This window comes from Homarus americanus, unplaced genomic scaffold (genome assembly GCF_018991925.1).
Source record: "Homarus americanus isolate GMGI-L3 unplaced genomic scaffold, GMGI_Hamer_2.0 scaffold51859, whole genome shotgun sequence".
Taxonomy (NCBI): domain Eukaryota; kingdom Metazoa; phylum Arthropoda; class Malacostraca; order Decapoda; family Nephropidae; genus Homarus; species Homarus americanus.
In genome coordinates, this window is record NW_024711292.1 from 3,536,311 (window position 1) to 3,549,502 (window position 13,192).

At 39.8% G+C, this 13,192-nt stretch overlaps 1 protein-coding gene across 1 annotated transcript in view; it reads left to right on the forward strand.

Annotated features, from left to right (window-relative positions):
• LOC121873563 (venom phosphodiesterase-like) overlaps nt 1–13,192 on the forward strand; it is a 52,806-nt gene that overhangs the window by 1,304 nt on the left and 38,310 nt on the right. Inside the window, exon 2 of the mRNA XM_042377239.1 lies at nt 976–1,016. Within this exon, the coding sequence (XP_042233173.1) occupies nt 978–1,016 (39 nt within the window). The 5' untranslated portion in view covers nt 976–977. The remainder of the gene's footprint in view (nt 1–975; nt 1,017–13,192) is intronic.

A 13,192-nucleotide genomic window follows, 5' to 3' on the forward strand; every position in this document is an offset into this window, starting at 1 on the left:
TTCGTAAGGGTTTAAACATGCTAATGTATAATGTATAAGTGTATTAATGATATACTGTGCTTAAACACACACACGGCAGTAGCGTTTTTAATGTTTCCTTTTCTGGTGGTGTAGGGTAGTGGTGATGGGGTGTGGGTGGGAGGTATAGTGGTAATGACGATGCCTAGTGACGTTGATAAATATATGTGAAGGAAAAAAATAAATATATATTAAACTTCATCACCTCTCACTCTCCACCTCTTGTCCTATACTGTACTTATTACCCCTGACGGACGGGCTGACGCACACACTGATAATTTAATTTAATGAACCACACGTGTGTATACATGGCTTTTTCGTCACTGACTTCATTAATTGGAAGTACTACCTCATCTTGGTAAATCTGTACTCGGTAAAAAAAAGCTTATTTATTTATTTATTTTTATGGGGATTAGCCCTCCCGGGCACAGGTCATAAATTGTCCCACATCGGGGCCTGGGGGGCGAAAATGTAATAATAATAACAATGATAATAATTAGTTTATAGTAAATAAAATTTATAATAACAAATCCAAAAGTAAAAATAAAGTAATAACAATAAAAATAATAACACTGAAAATAATAATAATAATAATAATAATAATAATAATAATAATAATAATAATAACAACAACATTAAAGAACCATAAAGAAATACAAAAATGAAAAAAAGATCAATAGTGAGAAACGATAAATGTAAGTTGTGTTGTCAAAGAGAAACAATTAAGACCATGCAATTGTGTAATTATTATTATTATTATTATTATTATTATTATTATTATTATTATTATTATTATTATTATTATTATTATTACTGTTATTATTATTATTATTATTATTATTATTATTATTATTATTATTATTATTATTATTATTATATATTTCAACACGAATGACTTAAACTAATGGTGACACAGACATACGAACAGTACATCTAATGGTGTTGTTGTTCTTGCAGGGATGGACAGAATCATCGGCATTATCGCTGTCGTCAGTATTGTGAGTACATTAATTAACGCCAGCCACGGCCCTCAGTAACCTATAACCTAAGCTAACCTAACCTAAATATTAGTTTTTATTGTTCTTATTGTTATTTTTTATTGTTATTGTTATTATTATTATTATTATTACTATTATTATTATTATTATTATTATTATTATTATTATTATTATTATTATTATTATTATTATTATTATTATTATTATCATCTGTTGTACTGTACTGTATGTTGAAAGAATCGGGTTGAATTGCTTATTATTTTGAGTTAATTTAGTTCAATTTGCGTTACTTCACTTTACCCTACATTACCTTATATTACTCGACTTTGCTCTACTTTACTCTTCTTTAACCTACTTTAACCTTACTTTAACCCTACTTTACTGTACCCTACTTTAACCCTACTTTACTTTACCCTACTTTACTTTCCCCTACTTTAACCTTACTAAACTTTACCCTACCTTACTTTATCACTACCTTACACGTGTGTGGGGGCATCTCCTCATGTTCACTAATTCAAAGCTTAAGTTAACACAACACTTGAGGGAAACACACGTAACCTGTTCTGTTATTATTTTTTGTCGAATGCACAGACCTTGAGCAAGCGTTTGTGTGTGGTTGGTGATGTGCTGGCTGTGTGTGTGTACTTACTGAAAACTTTCTTTCTGATCCCTCGACGGGTCTCTTGACGAATAGGACTTAAGAATTTCATATTATTTGAATTCTTGATTATATACTAAACCCTAAAGTTATCTTAATTTAACCTAACCTAACTTAACCTATATATACAGAACTAAACAAACAATGTACAGAGATATCCTCTTAACACTTACCGCCACAATATCCTGTTCACTGGGGTCTGATAAACACCCTTTGTGACGTCTCTTCTCTGTAACTAATAATCCTCTTTGCCCTACAGTTCTCAGGATGAATATAGAGTGCACAATAAACCAGCTACTGTCCACCACCAAATTCAAGATTCAGTTCCCGCCTGAAAATTAACACACACACAAAAAAAAAATAAAATAAAATAAACCGTCCCAAAAATAAAAGAACAAGATTGAGCCGAGAATTACCCTTATCGTGTTGTCGAATATTGATGATTTTTTTTCCTCTTGTTTCAACATCGTGGTATTTTCCTTCATAGCTGGTTGAAAATAGAAATTGAATACAGAAAATAATAACGTAAGTTTTTCCTTAGGTGATGTGCTGTCTACAACAACAACAGTAACAGTCTTATATAAACCACTTACAGTAATCTAACCTAACCTAACCTAACGAAACCTAACACTTTTCTATTCTAACCTAACATAATCTAACATACGACTAACCAAATCTAACACTAACCAAACCTAACACTAACCAAACCTAACACTAACCAAACCTAACACTAACCAAACCTAACACTAACCTCACCTAACCTAATCTAACACTAACCAAACCTAACGCTAACCTAACACTAACCTCACCTAACCTAATCTAACACTAACCTAACCTACTTTAAAATAAAAATAAAAAGGTTAATGAAGAGAGTATTGATATCTCATAATTATACATCCTTTATTATTCACTCCCCTTTTATTCACCCTCTTTTATTTATTATTTATTATCATTCATCCATCATTATGCTCCTTTTACCAGCTATACCAGACATTCATTAGCCAAGTGGGTTGAACGTTTGTTTGGTAGCGTGTGGTTATACAGTTTACAAAGATGGCGTCTGGGCAGCTGTAAAGTAGTGTTTGGAATGTGTGTGTGGGGGGGGGGGTGGTAAGGGTGTGGTGAGGGTAGAGAAGATGATGATGTTAGGAGAGTAAGGAGCTTGGGTGTGGTCATCGTCTGGCCTAGTAGACCTTGGAGGGCTGCAGGCTGGCTGGCTCACACCACTAATACTTTATAATCATTCAACTCTCCCATCAACCTAGCTCCTGTGAAGATGATGCTGCTGCCTAATGTTTGAAGGAGAACGAGTCTATTTTTTTATGTTTTTTTTTTCTGTGGCGAGTGAATCATCTGAAGTAACGAACGAGTTGCTGTGACCCTTGTAAATTGTAGTGGTGGTTGTTAGCGGCGGTTGTTTGTTTGTCTCGTCTCATTGTTAGTGATGTAACTACTGAAATAAATATGGGATCACGTGAAGATTTTAGATAACCCAGCTTATTTATTTTTTTAAACACGATTCTACACCCTATAACGTTATTTTTTTTGGGGGTTGGGTTAGGTTAGGTTAGGTTTGATCACAAGGTATAATAAAAGCGTCTTTCTAGGGTTCACAGACGTCGGTAATCAACAATCGTAAACAGGTATTCAATAAGCACGAGGCCAAGGACAGGTAAACCTCATATTACCACAGAAACAAAGACTTAGCCGCATTTTTGTTGTGGTAATGTAGGGGTGAGTAAAGTGGTGGTGTGTGATGAGTAAGGAGCCGCCACTGTCAGTCAGAATTAGCTGCTGGTGGCCACGACTCAACCACCCCGCCTTTCCCTGGAGTCTTACCAGGGCCGTAGGATAATTTTCGGTAGTTGTGGACACCCAGGACACAGTTATGGATCAGTAAAGAGTAGATGTTAACTTTCAAAACCTCTAATATTGGCATAGATTGATATATTTATTTTGGGGGGGCTCCTGTAACGATTAGGTACCCTTATTTCACCTTAATATTTAATCTCCCTAACGTTATCCTAATTTAAACTAATCTAATCCCTTCTAGCTAACCTAAGGGTGATTAATCTTAAGGTGAAATAAACTGGGGAGACGAATCTTATATTAATCCCAAGAATATGAATACAGATATTAGGTTGTACAGGGTAGTGTGTGTAAAAGGTACAGTCGTGAACAGAAGTCCTGTCTCCCCTTCTGCTGCTCCGCGAACCAAGAGATTCAGACTCATAAACCCGAAGCAGTAGACACTGGTACATTATTCTGCCCATTAATGCTTCGGATTCATGAGTCTGAATCTCTTGGTTCGCGGAGCAGCAGAAGGGGCGACTGGACTTCTGTTCACGACTGTACAGTACTATTCACTATTGTACTTATCAGATCCTTTTGAACATATTCGTGCCAGTGTTAAAGTGTACGGGATAGTTACAGTACTTAATGTTCAGTTCGTGGGATAAAACTGCTTCACTATGAACTAGAAACGCTATAAATAATTGAACAGAGTTTCTTCAGTGGCCGTGTGTCATCAATTCTCCCAGGGGCCCATCGGGAGAAGATTATTCTGGAGGGTAGTTTGCGAACCCAGATGAGGAATTTTGTTAAGGGAGTATTCGACCACCTGGATACTATGGTTTTATTAATGTGTCTTTAAGTGTTTTCCTGGATTGTTCTTGTAGATGCTTATAAGACTGTTAAATACCTTTCATCAGATGTAATTTTGTGAAACATGGTCAAATATAAGAGTTTAGAAAAGACTATAATCTAGTTAGGTTAAATATGACACACGACATGAAGTCAGTTTGGTGGTTCTTTCTTCTGGTATAATAAACGCTGTTGTGATGGCTTATAATACTGGTATCCAGCACTTTACACGTCACTCAAATGCATATATCCAAATTTCATACTTGGCGATGTTAGAGGAATGACGACGAGTAAAAACTGGTAATGAAGTAAAGTAAGACCCTTGTTGTGGCCACTGGGTGAGGAGGTTGGGGGAAGGGAGAGCGAGATATAAATATTAATGCAGAAGCTACGTCGCCGTCAGCCTCTTACATAACACGGTCGGTGGGTTATCTCCCGCTGATCCCAGGGCGCTGTGTTATTGCACGTTGCCTTGGTTAATATTTTGTAAATTTAAATAGATTTATACACGTGTGTGTGAGAGGGAGAAAGAGAGAGACGTGTGTGTGTGTGTGAGAAAGAGACACTTTTTTAGGTGTTTACGTTGTGTGGCATTTAGGGAGGAAGACCAGGTAGGGGCGCGGGAACCCAGGGGACTCCAGACTACGCGGGAGGTGGAAACGAAAACTAGAGGATCTGACACTTGCACTAACGTGTGTTATCCAATTTAATGTTATCTATAGTGACGCCGAGGAGCTTAGTGGAGTCGACAACCTGGGGTTTGTTGGGGCCTAATGTAATGGAGGGAGATGGGACAAGGTCAGAGGAGAGGTTGATGTGCATAACCATGGTCTTGGTATGGTTGATGGTGACGTGGCTGTTGGTGGCCTAATTTTGGAGACTGTTCAATATATTCTGGAGGACGCTGTAGTCAGAAGCCGAGTTCACACTGATCCCAATGTATGTATGTGTGTGTATGTATGTGGTCTAACCTCACTAGGGGAAAGGTCACGGCAGGGTTAGCTGAGGGATAATTATCAGATATGGCCAGTGCTATGTGTGGTCTGGGGTGTGCAAGTATGTTGCCCAAGCTGGAGAGGGCCAAGGAAGAATTAGAGAGGGCCACGTTGGAGAACCTGAAATTAAAGGAAGAGATGGCGAGGTTGAAGGAAGAGGCGAGACAAGGAAAGCCCGTGTCTGACGAAAACTCAGGCGAGTGGAAGGTTGTGAGGAGAGGGAAGACTAAACTGGTGATGAAAAAACACACCAAGGATACATCAACAACGACATCAACAGCTAAGTGTACCAACTCCTTCAGTTCCTTGATAGACGAATTGGACGTTAGTACAGTCAGGGACAGGGTTGACAAGGAAGGTATAAAAACTTTAATTGTTGGTGACTCACAGGTAAGGTACTTGGACAGGGCTTTTTGTGGTAAAAACAAAAATAGGATGAGGGTGTGTTTGCCAGGAGCTGGGGTGGGGGATATAATTGACAGGATGGACAATATCTTGTCTAGTAATGGGAACAAACCCATTATCTGCCTCAGTGCAGGAGGCAATGATATTGGCCGGTGAAGGAGAGAGGAGCTTCTTGATAAGTTCAAGGCAGCTATAGATCGTATTAGGACTAAGGGAGGGATCCCTATCATATGCGCTGTCCTGCCTAGAAGGAGAGTTGGCAGTGAATGGTTGTCAAGGGCAGTTGGTGTCAACGACCGTCTTGACAGATATTGCAAGTCAATATCAGTCCCATTCATTGACAACTGGGACAACTTCTAAGGCAGAAGGGACCTTTATGCTAGGGATGGGGTGCACCTGTCTCAGGATGGGGTGGCAACCCTGGCCGGGTCTCTAGAGGGGGGCAGTTCAAAAGATATTGAAGTCTTTAAACTACTAGGGGAACATACGGGCACGGGGGTGGAGGAGACTGCAATGGGAGCGGGCAAGCAAAGTAAAAGGTTACAGGGAAATAGTGTTAGGAATGATGACAAAGCTATATTAGACAGCGAGTTAAGACCTAAACGCAGTAAAGGGAGGACTCAGAACACGACTAACCTAAATGTCTACTATGCGAACAGTAGAAGTATGAGAAACAAAATGGATGTATCGAAAAAATCGATATAATAGCATTCACTGAAACATGGATCAACCTAGACTCACGTGAGTTACCTGTCGAATACCAAATTGCAGGTTACAAATTGTTCCATACCGACAGGCAGACCAGGAAAGGAGGCGGAGTAGCAGTCTATGTCAGGGATAACCTGAAGTGTGAAATAAACAAGGAAATAAAAACTGAGCGGAATACAGAAACAATTTGGATAGAATTAATCGAAGGTAGGGAAAAAATAATCACAGGAGTAATATATAGACCTCCCAATCTTGATAGAGTTAATGAGCAACTTATCTGGGATGAAATGCGCAGGGGTTCCATACACAACAAAGTCTGTATAGTAGGCGACTTTAACCTTGGCCAAATAGATTGGACTGACCTTACGGGTAACTCAGAATCAGAGGATTTTCTCGAAACGATCCAGGACTATTTCCTAAGTCAACATAAAACCGAACCCACCCGGGGTAATAATATACTCGATTTAGTTCTGTAGAACAGAGAACACCTCATTAGCAATGTCGAGGTAGGGAACGAACTTGCAAACAGAGATCACAAAGAAATTAGATTCCAGTTAGATTTTCAGGGCGGACGAAAGGAAAATTCCACTAAAGTCCCAGATTTCAGAAGGGCAAACTTTGATAGTTTGAAGAGGCAGTTGAGGGAAGGGGTATCATGCCTGGGGGTGACTCACACCGACCTCACCCCACCCGCGAACCTGACGGTTGACACCGACCTGATAACAAGATTTGAGATTGCCGAGTTCCACGACAATTTAAATAATGAGTTACTTAATGCACAAAGGCAGAACATACCATACAAAAAACTCAGATCAGACAACAATGACCCTAAATGGATAAATAATTATTTAAAGAACATCACTGGCCAAAGGAAGGCTATAGGTAGAAGGATAAAGCATGGCGAAATTTACCTCCAGGATTATTATAAGATATTGGCAAGTAGGGTTAAAACCGAGATAAGGAAAGCCAAGAGGAATAATGAGGTAAGGATAGCAAGGGAGGCGAAGACAAACCAAATGTATCAAACTAAAACACGAGAAAAGATTGGACCAATACGGTCAGTAACTGGCGAGCTCACTGATAACGATGGAGAAATGAGCAATAATTTGAATAAATATTTTTCAACAGTTTTCACCACAGAAAATTTAAACATGATACCTGAGGCACCGACTCTTTTCAGAGATAGTGATGAAAACAAATTAAGCGAGATAGTAGTGACTAGTGACGATATGAGTAAGCAAATAGACAAACTAAAGCCTAATAAGTCACCTCGTCCCGATGAGATATTTGCCAGAGTATTAAAGGAATGTAAGGAAGAGCTTAGTATGCCCTTAGCAAAGTTGTTTAACATGTCCTTAAAAACAGATGTAGTACCAGAATCCTGGAGGATAGCGAATGTAATACCTATTTTCAAGAAGGGGGATAGATCACTATCCTCTAACTACCTCCCAATCAGTCTAACATCAATAGTAGGCAAATTACTGGAAGCAATCATTTCAAACTCTATTCGAAATCACCTGGAGAAGCACTGATTGATCAGTGATTCCCAGCATGGCTTCACAAGCTGGCATTCTTGTCTAACTAATCTATTAACATTCTTTTCATCAGTTTTCGAATCGGTGGACGAGGAGCACAATTATGATGTGGTATATCTCGACTTAAGCAAAGCCTTTGATAGAGTTCCCCACGAAAGACTAATTAGAAAGGTAGAAGCACATGGCATCAAAGGTAATATCCTTAGATGGATTAGGGCGTGGTTACAGGACAGGAAACAGCGAGTGAGCATTAACGGCACTAAATCCCATTGGAGCAACGTCACTAGTGGAGTTCCCCAAGGCTCAGTACTTGGACCATTATTATTTATTATATACATGAACGACATAGATATCTGCATAGACAGCAACATAAGTAAATTTGCTGATGACACCAAAATAGGACGTGTTATTAAATCTGATGAGGACTCCACAAAACTACAGGAAGATCTAAACAAATTTTTCGAATGGTCTGAAAAATGGCAGATGAAATTCAACGTGGACAAATGCAAAGTACTCAGTATAGGAGATGTAAACTGGGAAACCAGTTACCAGATGAACAATGATGCCATTGAGAAATGCGACTGCGAGAGAGATTTTGGAGTAATGATAAGTAGGAACCTTAAGCCAAGTGAACAATGTGTATTTGCTGGAAACAAGGCTAATAAAGTACTTGGGTTCATACAAAGGAGTGTTAGTTACAAGACTAGCGAGGTCATCCTAAAACTATATCTTGGGCTTGTGAGACCGCACTTGGATTACTCAGTTCAATTCTGGTCACCTTATTACAGAATGGATATAGAATCCTTGGAAATAATTGAAAGGAGAATGACAAGGCTAATCCCGGGCATTAGGATCCTTGAGTACAGAGACAGGATAAAGCATCTTAATTTGCACTCCCTCGAGAGACGTAGAGTGAGAGGCGATATGATAGAGGTGTATAAATGGAAATCAGGGCTGAACAAAGGGGACATTACAAAGGAACTCAAACTATCCAACCAGGAGCGAACTCGTAACAATGGTTTTAAATTAGACAAATTTAGATTTAGGCGCGAAATAGGTAAACACTGATTTGGTAACAGAGTAGTGGATGAATGGAACAAGTTACCAAATATCATCATTAACTCGAATACGCTGGATAGCTTCAAACATAGGTTGGATGCTCATATGAGCAATAGGGGTTGGGTATAAACGGGACTGCGCAGTATGGGCCAATAGGCCCGCTGCAGTTTCCTCCATTCTTATGTTCTTATGTTCTTATGTATATATGTGTGTGTGTGTGTGTGTGTGTGTATGTATGTGTGTGTATGTGTGTATGTACGTGTGTGTGTATGTGTGTATGTGCGTGCGTGCGTACTGACTTGTTTGAAAGAGAACAACTAAAGTTCAGTTTGTTTAGTTCAAGTATATCTGACGTAAAATGTACCAAATTTCACCACTAAAACAAAACATTAGACTTGAAACATCCTTGACTGCTAGTGCAAGGCGAAACTGGCGGTGCTGGAGGCAAGTGTTGTAACAGGTGCACATACAGTATAATTAAGAAATACTTATACCACACACACTCACAATTTTACATGTCCTGACGAGCTATCCTGACACATTTACAGGCTGCTGGTGTAAGAAAAATATGTCCTGCCGTATTATGAATTCTAACATGAATTTGACATTAATTAAAGATCATCTGAAGATTAGCCTCCTCTTATTTCAACTTAAGATTAACCACCCTAACTCTTACTTACATAATGTAATTCAATTAAACCTAACCTAACCTACCTTAGTCAACCTTAAAGTAACCTAACCTAACCTCAGTTGCCATGGTGATCGATTTATATGTTCTATTTGAGTCAACCAATCAGACAGTGCATAGTCCTATCAAGTAACCAATGACAGTGAGTTTTTCTGCCCGGTAAATCAGCCTCCTCGCAGTTTTAGGAACAGTCATTTGCTGTAGCTCAAGTAGGTCGTAGGCTCTCACCTTATTAGCTATTGATGAGTTGGGTGAATTACATTTCCACGTCCAAATGTGTGTGTGTGTGTGTGTGTGTGTGTGTGTATGTATGTGTGTGTGTGTATGTATGTATGTGTGTGTATGTATATGTGTGTGTGTATGTATGTGTGTGTGTGTATGTATATGTGTGTGTGTGTATGTATATGTGTGTGTGTGTGTGTGTGTGAACGATTCAGTTCCAGGTGTGCCCCAGTCTGAGCCTCAGGTGTGCTATTCGTGATTTCAAACAAGTGAGGAATTTTGCTGACTGTGAATATATTCCTAATATAGTAAATACATACAGTAAATATGCGTCATTGCTCTTGTACTTCTTCCACATTACCTAATATAAACTAGGGGCTATTTTAGGTATATACACTGAAATATACTTAACTATATTTAATTTTACTTGAGTATATTTCAGACCAGGTGTTTTGTTATTTTACCTTAGTATACTGTATACATATTTCCTATTGAGAGTATATTTTTGAGTAATATATATTTTAAAGTACTTTATTTTTACCACACTGAGGATGAAAAAAATACAACCAGCTCTTGTATTTTCCCTTACTTTTTTCTTTACTGTTTTATTATCGTGAGGTAAAATTCAAGGGGTGGGTGGGAGGGGTGAGATGTCGTTAAAACACCTCATCAAGTAAGATCACGTTCTCCCTTGACCAATGAAAAGCTTGTTGGGGTTCAGTGGCTTTTTATCATTGGCTAATACTTGTCTGAAGACCTTACAACACACCCAGTCATTTTAAATCACCCTAAGTCCTTCTGTGTCATTTTAATTATCAATGAGTCTGGATCAGTTTAAATCGTCAACTCTCAATATTGTGTCCTGGGTTCGATTCATGGCCCGGATCTGACACTAGTACTCACCCTACAAAACATGACAGTTTTTTCTCTGGTTTTCTCCTGTACACGCAATGGTCAATAAGAGTCAAAACAAAGTAACAAAACAACAGACATACCACCCCAGCTGACGAGTGGTGGACGAGATAAATGGTCATACTGTTCAGTTAATTTTTGATGCTGCTGGGAATGGTGCAGGTTGGGGCCTCTCATATTGAAGATATCGATCGAGTGGTCCAGGAGGAAGCCACGAGGGGAGGGGGAGCGGAGGGTAACCCGACTCAGCTGTGTTACGTAAATAAAGTCTCGTACCGTCACGCTGAAGTCCGACTGGTTAAATATATAGTGAAACCTCTATTTAACGGACTATATAGAGAGGAAATTCCGTTATATCGAGGGTTGGTTAGATGTGAAATCCCCCCATCTAATGGATTATAATAAGAGATGAAAGTCCGCTATATCGAGGCTCCGTTAATTCTGAAACCCTACTTCTAACTGACTATACAGATGAAAGTTCGTTATATCGAGGGTCTATTAGATGTGAAACCCTCCATTTAACGAGCTATACAGATGAAAGTTCGTTATATCGAGGATCCGTTAGATGTAAAGAAAAACATCTAACGAACTAAATGGAGAGAGAAGTCCGTTATATGGAGGTTTCACTTAATGCATTGAGGTTTAATGTGTTAAACGAATTAAAAACTAAGGTCTATACATATAACGAATAGTGATATGTTAGCTTCTGTCCTCTGTACATTACGTCAATTTACGGTTAATAATGCAAGAATTTCTACAATGACAATCACATTCTCGATCATCATTGTCCTCCCGTTGTCTTGTAGATTTAGAATATAATTAGTGATGAGGTGATATAGGTCTATTACTACTACTACGACTACTATTACTACAACTATTACTACTACTATTACAATTTTTTTTACGTGGCCTCCAGCCTCCCCCAATAGCCACACCTTCGCCGCCATTTAATTATCTTAATACTAAATATCCTAATACACAAGTAGCTATCCTATCTATGTTGAATAAGTTGAGCCGCAGATCTATGCGGCATTCAGTGACTGTAGCCTCATAGTCAATATCTGCAGCTGTTGTCGGCATTGGGGACGAAGCTCTCGTTCCCCTGAGGCAGAGCAAAGCCGACCGAAGAAGAGAGAAGGACAGTCGACATCTCATCCAGGCTGTAACATAACTTCTGGGCTGCTGCTTCTGTTCGGAGATCACCTCCGCGAGTCTGGCGTAGAAACACCTCGCACTTGGTTCCATCCCACCAGAGGTTGTGAACACTAGAGGAGTGAAGCTGCCTTGATCAACATTTTGAATTCTCTCCTCATAAGCCCTTATCTTGTCGTTCTCGTTCCTCCTGTGTGCAGCATCGAGAGCTAGGTTACGGTGACATGCGGCCATGGGATCAAAAATTCTGATGTCGAAGAAAGCTCGCTGTCCCTGCGTCCAGAATCCTCGAGCACTGACGTCAACACGGGCTTCGTTAGATGTGTTTGAAGTCCTATGTTGGAAGATCTCACCGTCCAAAGGAAGTAGGGTCGGTTCTACCATTATATCCCCGAAGATTTCCTTCAACATATTTGCTGTGAGGTCCCTTATTTCGTCATGCCTCATGCATATGAAGCCCCCTTTCTTGCACACCATGGCGTGATCGACGTCATAGGAAGAGCCACACACGCATTGGGAGGGCAAACCTTCTACTGGCCAACCGTACCTTAGAGCATTGGCATCTGTAAATTCTTGTTTATTGAGACTGAAACCATTTGCCCTTATCGGTAACGTAGTTAACCAGTTCGAGGCGCCCACCTCCTGCGCTATAGCTACTTTTTTTTTCTTCAAATTCTCTGGTATTTGCAGCAATAGTTGCTGCAACTAGTTACTTTGGCCGTTCTGTCGTAATGGACCTTCGGATCGTGTTTACTTCAATGATATCCACCTCCCCTGTTGCATTCTGAGCTATTATGTGGTCCGTGAGGGCTGCCGTGAGCTTAAATGAGTTTTGATGCTCAGTGGCAGCAATCTCCTCTGGGTTGGTTAGTCCCATTCCTCCCAGTCTCGGTGGTAGTGCAAGGAGTGATCTCTCTGCTGGGGTTAGGTGAGGGTGTTTCACTAATTTGGGAATGAAATTGAAGCCGATAGCTTCTTCCAGAGGGTGGAGGAGGGGTCCAATATCAAGGACAGTGCGCATCAGGTAGTTCCAGCGATGCTTGACTCCATGGGTGAATGCCGCAAAAGCCCCATGTGGCTCTGTGATAGCAATCTCAGACAGAGCATGGATTTCCCTAACCCACTCATTCACCTTTCCCGTTACGTACTCGATCTTGAAGTCCGTAGTGCCAATTACTGCGCCTAGATGTCCTTTGTTA